At 37.1% G+C, this 12,631-nt stretch overlaps 1 protein-coding gene across 3 annotated transcripts in view; it reads left to right on the top strand.

The window, feature by feature from the left end:
* Positions 1-12,631, top strand: part of LOC127832131 (polyamine-transporting ATPase 13A3-like) — a 97,026-nt gene that overhangs the window by 40,886 nt on the left and 43,509 nt on the right. For all 3 annotated transcript variants that reach the window (XM_052357368.1, XM_052357369.1, XM_052357366.1), the window contains 4 exons: positions 5,834-5,895; positions 10,619-10,766; positions 11,776-11,889; positions 12,247-12,406. In XM_052357368.1, coding sequence (XP_052213328.1) covers positions 5,834-5,895; positions 10,619-10,766; positions 11,776-11,889; positions 12,247-12,406 — 484 coding nt within the window. The remainder of the gene's footprint in view (positions 1-5,833; positions 5,896-10,618; positions 10,767-11,775; positions 11,890-12,246; positions 12,407-12,631) is intronic.

Raw genomic sequence — 12,631 nt, 5'->3', positions numbered from 1 at the left:
GGGTGTGTTGAATATCAATATCGGCTGAGGTGTGTGTTGAATATCAATATCTGATAAGAAGTGTGTTGAAATTCAATAACTTCTAAAGGGTGTGTTGAATATCAATATCTGATAAGAAGTGTGTTGAATATCAATAACTTCTAAGGGGTGTGTTGAATATCAATGTCTTATAAGGAGTGTGTCGAATATAAATGTTTGCTAAGGGGTGTGTTGAATATCGCTTTCTGCTAAGGGGTGTGTTGAATATCAATATCTGATGAGGAGTTTGTTGAATATCAATATCTGCTAAGGGATGTGTTGAATATCAATTTCTGCTAAGGGAGTGTTGAATATCAATATCTGATAAGGAGTGTGTTAAATATCAATGTCTGCTAAGGGGTGTGTTGAATATCAATGTTTGATAAGAAGTTTGTTGAATATCAATGTCTGCTAAGGGTTGTGTCAGTGCTCACACTAAATAGCCAAAACAGACGCAGACTTTTCCGCGCAAAATGGTACTGAAGGCAAAAAGAAAAAAAAACAATAAATCTCATTTTATATATGTTTTATCAAATGTATATCTGTTGGATTTAAGTAATAAAATATACTTAAAAACAAGCATAATATCAGTGTCATTTTCTTATAGAATATTATCATGGCTTTACAATAAAGAATACAATCAAGGTTGTGGGTGTGACTTAACAAACCAGATATCAGCTACAGTTACAAACATATATACTTTAAAACAAAAAGAAAAATACTTTTATTAAAGTACTATTAATAAAATAAAAGACCTATAGAATACATGTATTCTATAGGTCTTTGATATTTTTTTAAAGTCTATCTAGGTGCAAGTTCTGGTTAGTACAATATAAAATATTGTTAACCAGACCAACCGTAACACCGCATATGTATTCGTCATTCTATAGAAATGCTATAAAGAACGCCGAATGTAAATTAAAATCGACAAACGGTACCGTATCCGAAAACGACTGTCCGAAAACATGTCGAGATACCTCTATTGCACATAACAAAAAATATGCATATCGTTTGACTGCAGAAAATAAAACCCCGTAAACTTGCGAATACGCAATCAATATAGGTTGAAATATTGTTTTAAAATGTGATATTGCAGTGCTTTACTTTACTCATAGATACATAATTTTAAATTGCGAGATGGCGGACATTTGCAACATGCGTAGAATGGTACGGTTTTCAGAAAGTAGCGAAAACGTGAATAACTGCGACATTGCAAAATTCAAGTTTTTATACTACTTACCTTTGAGAAGTGTCGAATGTTTATAACATTAATTAGTATTTTGAGAAACAAAAACACATTAATTATAGAAAAATAACAAAATCGGCTTCTTTATCATAAAGAAACATTAAAGCAGACGACAATTAGCGCCCACTGACTTTAAAACAATTACGGCATCATTTGAGCAACGTAAACAAAATAATTACAAAAAAATCATATCATTATCACACATCAAGAAATGTTTAAGCAGACGACAGATAGTGGTAATGACGGGGATAATTAGTTTATGGCGATAAAATAATTATTTAATCAAGAAATGTTCAACGTAATATAATTTCAGGAAAAAAAGACGTGAAAAACTAAACCAGTCGACAATATTTGCGGCAATTTTCAATAATTGCGCTAAAATAATAATTGGCGAAAAAATAACGAAAATCTAACAGTTACAGATAATTGGTAAAGCACTGGGGGATTAACGACGATTTTTCCGGAATATATCACTTCTGTCGGACACTGATTCAGAAAAACGCTCTAGGCCACGATGTTGCAGAAGTTATTGATGCGTGTATGACAATACACAGCGTCGAGTGTGTACACAGATAATCTCGTTATCAATTTGTCCTGCTTGATGGTCCGATTTACAGGCATTTCGCATTCGCCGGAATACTTGTAGAGGCAAAATGTATTTTTGACGTAGGCGGATAAAATAATCGCCATTTTTTCTAGACAATTTTAAGAAATAATAGCCAGTTGGATTAAATAATCGCCACTGGCGATAATGTCTGACAGCAGCGTGAGCACTGTTGTGTTGAATATCAATATCTGTTAAGGTGTGTGTGGAACATTAATATCTGCTAAGGGATGTGTCGAATATCAATATCTGCTAAGGGGTGTGTTGAATATCAATTTCTGCTAAGGGATTCGTGGAATATCAATATCTGCTAAACGGTTTGTGGAATATCAATATCTGCTTAGGGTGTGTTGAATATCAATGTCTGCTAAGAAGTGTGTTCAATATCAATATTTGATAAGGAGTGTGTTGAATATTAATTTCTGATAAGCAGTGAATTGACTATCAATGTCTAATAAGGGGTATGTTGAATATCAATATCTGATTAGGAGTGTGTTGAATATCAATGTCTGCTTAGGGGTGGGTTGAATATCAATATTTGCTAAGGGATGTGTTGAATATCACTGTTTGCTAAGGGGTGTGTTAAATGTGTTGAATATCAATATCTGCTAAGGGATGTGTTGAATATCAATGTTTGCCAAGGAGTGTGTTGAATATCAGTATCTGGTCAGGGTGTGTTGAATATCAATATCTGATGAGGAGTGTGTTAAATATCAATATCAATAAGGGGTGTGTTGACTTTCAATGTTTGATAAGGAATATGTTGAATATCGATGTCCGCTACGGTATGTGTTGAATATCTATATCTGATAATCGGTGTGTAGAATATCAATATCTGCTTAGGAGTGTGTGGAATGTCAATGTTTGCTAAGGGGTTTGTGGAATATATATATCTGCTAAGGGGTGTGTTGAATATCAATATCTGCTAAAGGGTTTGTTAAATATTAATATCTGATGAGGAGTGTGTGGAATATCAATATTTGATAAGGGGTGTATGAAATATCAATATCTGCTAAAGGGTGTGTCAAATATCAATATCTGCTAATGGATGTGTCAAATACCAATATCTGATAAGGAGTGTGTTTAACAACAAATCAGCTTCTTTAATTGTGTTGAATAATAATGTCTGCTAAGGGTGTGTTGAATATCAATATCTGCTAACAGGTGTGTTGAATATCAATATCATCTAAGAAAATATCAATACCTGATGAGGGATGTGACTGCTATCAATGTCTGCTAAGGGTGTGTGGAATACTTATGTCTGCTAAGGAGTGTGCTGAATATCAATGTCTGCTTAGGGGTGTGTTGAATATCAATATCGGCTGAGGGGTGTGTTGAATATCAATATCTGATAACGAGTGTGTTGAATATCAATATCTGCTAATGGGTGTGTTGAATATCAATGTCTTATAAGGAGTGTGTTGAATATCAATGCCTGCTTAGGGGTGTGTTGAATATCAATATCTGCTAAGGGGTGTGTTAAATATCACTATTTGATAAGGAGTGTGTTGAATATCATTGTCTGCTAAGGAAAGTGGTGAATATCAATATCGGCTAAGGGGTGTGTTGAATATCAATGTCTGATAAGGAGTGTGTTGAATTTCAATATCTGGAAAAGGGTGAGTTGAATATCAATATATGATAAGGAGTGTGTTAAATATCAATATCTGCTAAGGGGTGTGTTGAATATCAATGTTTGATAAGGGGTTTGTTGAATATCAATGTCTGCTTAGGGGTTTGTTGAATATCATTGTCTGTTAAGGTGTGTGTGGAATATTAATATCTGCTAAGGGATGTGTAGAATATTAATAGCTGCTAAGGGGTTTGTGGAATAACAATATCTGCTAAAGGGTTTGTGGAATATCAATGTCTGCTAAGGGGTCTGTTGAATATCAATAACTGCTAAGAAGTGTGTTGTATATCAATATTTGATAAGGAGTGTGTTGAATATCAATATATGATAAGGAGTGTGTTGAATATCAATATCTGCTAAAAGGTGTGTTGAATATCAATATCAGCTAAGGGGTGTGTTGAATATCAATGTCTGCTAAGGGGCTTGTGGGATATCAATATCTGCTAAAGGGTGTGTTGAATATAAATATCTGATGAGGGGTGTGTGGAATACCATTATTTCATAAAGGGTGTGTTGAATATCAATATCTGCTAAAGGGTATGTCAAATATCAATATCTGCTAAAGGATGTGTCGAATATCAATATCTGATAAGGAGTGTGTTGAATATCAATATATGATAAGGAGTGTGATGAATATCAATATCTGCTAAAAGGTGTGTTGAATATCAAAGTCAGCTAAGGGGTGTGTTGAATATTAATGTCTGCTAAGGGGCTTGTGGGATATCAATATCTGCTAGCGGACGAAATGTTAAATATAAATATCTGATAAAGAGTGTGTTGCATATCAAAATCTGATGAGGGGTTTGTCGAATATCAATATCTGATAAGAAGTGTGTTGAATATCAATATCTGATTGGATGATTTTCGGGCTTATCAGCTTCTTTGATTGACAGCTGGCGAGTGGTTAATCATACTAATTGACAGCCTTTATTCTGTGGTAAATCTACACAAGTGTGAGTTTGACATCTTTGTATAACTTGGTGAAAAGACATTTTTCCCAATAGTGATTATAATCTGAGTATTTGTTACCTTACTTTACCCAATAATGTTCTGTGTTATTATCCTCTGCCATAGGCAGAGGGATATAGTTTCGGCCTTGTCTGTCTGTCCTTCTGTCTGGAACACTTGTGTCTGGAGCCACATCTTGAACTTCTTGGGCAGATTTCATTGAAACTTGAGTTATGAGTGTATATATGGATAAAAGGACTATGCATGTTAAATGACTTCCTAACCATTGGTGAATAAAGGAGTTACGGCCCTTTTTATGTCCCCGACCACTATAGTGGGGTACATATTGTTTTTACCCTGTCTGTTAGTTTGTTTGTTGGTATGTTTGTTTGCGCAAACTTTAACGTTTGCCATAACTTTTGCAATATTGAAGATAGTAACTTCATATTTGGCATGCATGTGTATCTCATGGAGCTGCACATTTTGAGTGGTGAAAGGTCAAGGTCATCCTTCAAGGTCAAAGGTCAAATGTATGGGGACATAGTGTTTCACAAACACATCGCTTGTTGACTTTAAAATACTCTTTTTATACAGGATTTTGTTGTCTTTAGCTGTGTTTCCTATTCCATTCAAGCCACAGCCATGAGTCTTACCACAGTTGTTCTCAATCATCTGTGACTGAGTCACATACAAGACCCATCAATCTAGAGGCAAGGTCAATTTCACACATTGAGGTCAAAGACCACAAATTTGATGAATTATTCATAATTAAGTCATAATTTTGCTGTGCATCAAGGTATTATGTAAGACCTTTACACACTGTAGGGATTTCCATCCATCTATAAACACTATTTATTTGGCCAGGGATATCCATTCAACTAATTTGCTTATTGCTCTGTTTTTAACAAAGGTGTTTTCTAATACAGGGGTGTTGGGAAGGCAACTGGTCTCTTGTTGTACTTGTATGGTTGCTACTTAATTAACAGGTGATGTCATAACATATATTCCATTATGCTTCCAACATAATTTATTTAGAAAATATAGTAAAGAAGGATTAAAAAAGTGTTTGGTTAAGTCTATCTTATTTCATTCATACTTGTTCATATCCTGTGTAATAACTTTTCTTAGTAAGAACTAAAACAACTCAAAATATTTGTTGTCACAAGTTATTTCAACTTGACCATCAGTTTAATGACACAGAGCTTGCTATTATAATATGGTGCCCTACTGTCCTATATATAGAAAAACAAGAAAAAGATATGTGGTTTATGACCAATAGTGAAAAAAATGAGTTTAGCAATTAGACATGTGAGCAATTTTTACATTTGTTTTTATCATTTATTTTTTGTGTATATTTAATATTGGTGTTTTAATTTGTGTTTAGACTGGTACCCTGACAGAAGAAGGGCTGGATATGATGGGTGTGGTTCCAGTCAAGAGTGGGAGGTGAGTGTGTGGTTGTGTTTATACTGGTACCATGACAAAGGAAGGGCTGGATATTATGGGAGTATTTCCAGGCAAGAGTGGGAGGTGAGTGTTTGGTTGTGTCAAGACTGGTACCCTGACAGAGCAAGGACTGAATATGATGGGAGTGGTTCCAGTCAAGGTTGGGAGGTGAGTGTTTGGTTGTGTCAAGACTGGTTCCCACAAAATTGGCCTAGTACATAACATAACACAATACAAATCTTGGTATGTATTTTTGATCAATTAAAGTGCTTAAACGGATTAACAAATAATCCAGTTGAGTTTTTAGTGTAAGTGAACCTTTGAATCAAAAGTAAGTCAATCAAAAGAAGCTTGTAATAAAAATGGCGGCCCATCGTGTTCAAAGTTAAAAAAAGGGACGTTTCAAGCAAACAGCGGCTCCTGCAGGAAATAACTGTATATTACAAATGTCAAAAGAGATAAATCTAATGATGCTTCTAGAATTGTTGAAATAAATTTAGGCGATCTCATTGTCACAGCGATTGAAAAGTCAGATAAGAAAACCAAACATGGTTCAGATAAGTAGAAAAAGTTCAAAGTTTAAAGTTTTTAGAGAATAGGTTTATAGTTAACTTACATAGACCACAGACAGTGTTACTTTATTTTCAATTGCACAAGCAGTGCCATAACTTAGTTTAATAGTGAAGTGACGTTCATGTACTACATGAATACTGTATGCAAGAAAGACCCAATCAAGACAGAGATAGGAGGGGTGTTCCAGAAGTTCGTGGATTTTCGCTATAACTTATTAGTTTGCTGGCAAAAGTCAATGAAATTAACATATTATACAAACCAATTATCACGGACTTTATATATAAGCTAAAAATGCATGAATTCCATAAAGCGCGATTGAAACACGTTGCCATAGAGACCTCAGTAACGACTTGCGGCGCATGCGTATATTTTATTATAAGTATGAGCATTACGCGAATTTAAATTTAGTTTAAATGTCGTTGATTAACAGTATTAACGGCAAATTTCACGTGACGTTGACGTCACATATCTACGTCACACGTAGGTTAAATATTCAAAGTTGTTTACATCATTCTCAGCTGTAACCCCGCGACGGTAAAAACGTAAAAACGACAGTGGTTAACGTAACGAAATCATGTCGTCAGTTGACAACGTTGAACCACGCACGGTGATTAAATTTTGTCACTCATTGGGCTACACACCGACCAAAACGTTTGAGGAAGTTAAAAAGTCGAAACAATTCAACTGCTCAAGATTGTTGGTATTCAAATGGCACGATAGATTTAGAAAGGGACGCGAATCGGTAGAAGATGATGCTCGAAGTGGTAGGCGGGCGCTAGTTAAACAAACCACGACGGACAAAGTTAGAGACTTGATTAAAACAGATAGGCGTTTAACGGTGCGATATATTGCAGAAGAGCTTGGAATCGGCACTTCAACGGTTTACAGAATACTAACCGAGGATTTCAAAATGCGCAGGTTAGTGCTCGATGGGTTCCAAAACTCCTCTCTGATGAAGAACAAGAGAAACGCGTTAAGTGCTCTGAAGAGTTTTTGAGAAAATACCACAAAGAAGGAGAGCGCTTTTTGGATCATATCGTCACACTTGATGAGACGTGGTTATGGCATTATGATCGGAGACGAAATCACAATCCGCAGTGTGGAAAACAGCAGCAAGTCCTCCGCCGAAGAAAGCCTGGGTTATGAAGTCTTTCATCTTCTTCATGGATAGACGGGGAATGCTGCTCATCCACCAGGTGCCCGATGGTCAGACGATAAATGGTACATATTATCAAAAGGTAATACAATTTCGTTATTGAATTATGTATTGTTATTTTGACAATTTTGTTATAACTGAAAATTATTCGTATTTGAAATAGAAAATAAATTAATTACAAAAATAAATTAATTACAATTTAAAAAAGTTACATGAAACTTAAAATTCTTTAATTTGCCTACTGCAGGTACTTCGCCGGTATTTAATGAATGCTCTAAGGAAAAAGAGACCTACCATTGATGCCTCAGCCGTCATACTACACCATGACAATGCACCTGCTCATAGGGCCCAGTCAACGGAACTTGAGATAGATGTTATCGGGTTTCAGCGCCTCAGTCATCCTCCTTACAGCCCGGATTTGGCCCCTATGGACTTTCGCGTCTTCCCGGAAGTTAAATCACAGTTGCGCGGTATTCACTTTGCAAGTACACAGGAACTTACAATTGCAGCACAGAGAATCGTGTCGTCTTTTGACGCTGACTGGTATAGAAACACTTGAAAAGTGGATTTCCCGACACATAAAGTGCATTCGCGTTGGAGGTGATTATGTGGAAAAGATTTGACAGTTGTTAACTTCATAACGTCATTGACGTTGAACAGAAACGTTACACGTGCGTCGGTGTGCGCATTGTGCACATGTTTAAATCTCTGTAATATATTTATTATCTTATGTATTTCCATTATATTTGGAGAGTAGATTTGGAAAGGACGAAATATTCTTAGCATGCTATTTGTCTATCCATTTATGTTACCAAATGAAAGTTATAGCGAAAATCCACAAACTTCTGGAACACCCCTCGTACAACTCATGTTAGTTGAATAATTTAAAGAAAGTCTGTTCATATCATCATTTAAATGTGATCTGTTTGCATTTATTAGTAACAAATAATAATATTTTTTGATTAAACATGCCATGTACTATGTCAGTTTTCAATTGAAATGGAAAATTAACCTCATTATTCCTAAATACCCTTTATGGCTGAAACAAAGGAGTAAAATACCCTTTAACAATAATGTCAGGGGGTAAAATACGCTTTAGACTAAATTCTTATCTGGAGCTCTGGGGCTGGATATGATGGGAATGGTTCCAACCAAAAGTGGGAGGTGAGTGTGTGGTTGTGTTAAGACTGGTAACCTGACAGAGGAAGGGCTGAATATGATGGGAGTGGTTCCAGTCAAGAGTGGGAGGTGAGTGTATGGTTGCGTTAAGACCGGTACCCTGATAGAGGAAGGGCTGGATATGATGGGAGTGGTTCCAGTGAAGAGGGGAGATGAGTGTGTGGTTGTGTTAAGACTGGTAACCTGACAGAGGAAGGGCTGAATATGATGGGAGTGGTTCCAGTCAAGAGTGGGAGGTGAGTGTATGGATGCGTTAAGACTGGTACACTGATAGAGGAAGGGCTGGATATGATTGGAATGGTTCCAGTCAAGAGTGGGAGGTGAGTGTGTGGTTGTGTTTAGACTGGTACCCTGACAGAAGAAGGGCTTTTTATGATGGGAATGGTTCCAGTCAACAGTGGAAGGTGAGTGTGTGGTTGTGTTTAGACTGGTACCCTGACAGAGGAAGGACTGGATATGATGGGAATGGCTCCAGTCAACAGTGGAAGGTGAGTGTGTGGTTGTGTTAAGACTGGTAACCTGACAGAGGAAAGGCTGAATATGATGGGAGTGGTTCCAGTAAAGAGTGGGAGGTGAGTGTATGGTTGCGTTAAGACCGGTACCCTGATAGAGGAAGGGCTGGATTTGATGGGAGTGGTTCCAGTCAAGAGTGGGAGGTGAGTGTGTGGTTTTGTTATGACTGGTACCTTGACAGAGGAAGGGTTGGATACGATGGGAGTGGTTCCAGTCAAGAGTGGGAGGTGAGTGTGTGGTCGTGTCAAGACTGGTTCCCTGACAGAGGAAGGGATGGATATCATGGGAGTGGTTCCAGTCAAGAGTGGGAGGATGAATGTATGGTTGCGTCAAGACTGGTACACTGATAGTGGAAGGGCTAGATATGATGGGGGTAGTTCCAGACTTACAGGTGAGTTCATTGTTGTTTTTACACTGGTATCTTGACAGTGGTAGGGCTTTTTATGATGGGAGTGGTTCCAGTCAAGACTTACATGTGAGTTGGTTGTTGTTTTTATACTGGTACCTTGACAGTGGCAGGGCTTTTTATGTCCCCCACCACTATAGTGGGGGACATATTGTTTTTGCCCTGTCTGTTGGTTTGTTTGTTTGTGTGTTTGTTTGTTTGTTTGCCCCAACTTTAACATTTGCAATAACTTTTGCAATATTTAAGAAAGCAACTTGATATTTGGCATGCATGTGTATCTCATGGAGCTGCACATTTTGAGTGGTGAAAGGTCAAGGTCATCCTTCAAGGTCAAAGGTCAAATATATAGCTTCAAAGTAGCGCAAAAGGGGACATAGTATTTCTGACAAACACATATCTTGTCATGATTGGAATGGTTCCAGTAAAGACTTGCAGGTGAGTTGGTTGTTGTGTTTACACCTTGACAGTGGCAGGGCTGGATATGATAGGAATGATGTCAGTCAAGAGTGGGAAAGTAGTGTGTTGTTGAAATATGCCATCAGCATCTTGTTATTTGATAAAGTCATTGTTGAAATAAGCAAACAATTATGATTTAAAACAATAACAATCAAATAGTCAACTTAGAAAAAAAAACAATATTACTGAGAGCTCTTTTTGTGGTTGGTGAGCTTTCTGCCATTCAGTCATATCTGTCAAGAATTTGGTGTGTGCAATTGTGTTGGGTTTAGAATGGCACCTGGTTTCATGAAAAGAATGATGATATGTGTGGTACCAGTCAAGAATGGAAGGTGATGCCATAATTGAATTTTAATTGAGTTATGCCCCTTTTCATTTACTGTAAATTGTACAGTATTTAGCAAAACTTATACCCGTGTATGGCCATATTCATTTACCAGTTTCACTGAGGAGGTCACAAACGTGCAGCTGCTGCCCAGCAAGGACCTTGTGGTTGAAGCCATGGCAACATGCCACTCCCTGACCTTGATTGAAGGTCAGCTGAGGGGTGACCCCCTTGACCTCATCATGTTCCAATCTATTGGATGGGTAAGCAACAAACCTTGTCATACAGCTACCAATGAATAGGATTAAAAGATTAAGAAATTGTGTATAATAATGTTTGTGGAATAACTTTAACAGTTCACATGTTTTCTTGGTATCTAAGTGTAAATGAAGAGACCTTAGTGCTGTGATTTTGACCAATGTGATAACATGTATAATACAAAAATAAACCAACATTGTAGATAATCATCACACCTTTAATTATCATTTTATAAAAAGTTCACAAAATATTAACTGGAATTTTCTTTTTTCTACAATTTTTTTGTGTTCCAGGAAAACCTGACCGTTTTGATAGCGATAGTCTGATGACTGATCCAATGAAATACAATAACATTTACCCATAATGGCATTTACATTACACAAATGAGTCTAAAAAGTCTTGATCCTCTAGGTCCTCTTGTTTTTATTAGTTTGGTTCTAGTGTGAAGGTTAATACTTCATGTACCTGTTTAAAGTGGAGTGTGACTAATTAAGGTCAATTTTTTGTCAATATTTATACAATCATGACTTAAAGATGTTGTGTGTTGGAAACCAATGGCTGCATTCTAGTGGCACTATTGATTGTTGAGTGATGGGGTCCTGTGTAATCCATAATTAAGTTAAAGTAGACATGTGTGATCAGTATGTGTCTATTAAATAAGACATGCAAAATATACCACAGAAAGACAGTAATCAGAAATGTTGTTTAACATTAGCCTAAAAAGAACTTTGGTAGAGGGTTTGATTGTCACTCCAGGTAATCTTTATTTAAGACCCAGTCATTTGACTTGTTTGGGCATTGGTCATGACATTTCTGCATCCATTCTCCCAACACTTCTAAATCATGTTGAGTGGTTGTCACAATATTGTATAAAAAATGGCAATTTGTTTTGTAAAATTTGCGAATGAAAGGTATGAGTGAAACATAGACTGCCAGAATATGACTGATAAAAGTAATAAAAAAACAACAAACCACTTGTTTATAGGCCCTACGTCTGGTTCCCTGTTGTTCCAGGTGTTGGAGGAGGCAGGGGAGGAGAGCAGCAGGTTTGACATGCTGGTTCCCACCATCGTGTACCCGCAGTCGTCACGGGAACGACTCATGTCTGCGGAGGAACTCACCAACATTGTGAGTCTCACACTGCCTCTCGCACATATACATCACTGTAATTACAGCACTGCTTACCGGGCAATGAGCAGACTTTGTAATCATGTTGAAACTCATTATTTTGAAGTCAGTCTTACAGATAAACATACAAGAAAACAATTAAATGTCTTATTCTTATTCAATATTTTCTGGAATTGTATTTTAAATAGTCTTGCTAAGGATTGTGAATTTTCTGTATATATATTATTTAGCATTTGTTGCAAGTTAACAGTAACCTTATACATGATTTTCCACCTTATACTTATGTGTTGGTCAAGCTTGTATTTCAATAGTCAACCAGCATGTTTAACTGGAAGTACATACATTTATATTACCCAGGCCCAGCCGGGGTCTGAGATAGGCATCGTGCGCCAGTTCACCTTCACATCCAGTGTTCAGCGCATGTCAGTGATCACACGACGCCTAGCGGGCACCCAGTTTGAGGTCTTCTGTAAGGGCTCACCAGAGGTCATCAGCTCCCTGTGTAAACCAGACACTGGTACGCTTTCATTAAACTCCTAGGGAAATGGTTTAATATCTTGTCTGTGATATGTGAATCAGTCCTCTACTAAGTTTGTTCAAACCATGCCCCTGAGGTTAAAATTGGCACCACCCTAGAGGTGACTCTTTTTAGCTTGGCTGTTTGTGGAGAAAACCCGAGGTATTGTCATAGCCAGCTCATCCGCCGTACGCATCGTGCTAAAACCTTAACATTGGCTCTTAA

This window comes from Dreissena polymorpha, chromosome 5 (assembly GCF_020536995.1).
Source record: "Dreissena polymorpha isolate Duluth1 chromosome 5, UMN_Dpol_1.0, whole genome shotgun sequence".
Lineage (NCBI taxonomy): Eukaryota > Metazoa > Mollusca > Bivalvia > Myida > Dreissenidae > Dreissena > Dreissena polymorpha.
Note: the sequence above shows the minus strand (reverse complement) of the source record. Positions and strands in the feature narration are given on the sequence as shown.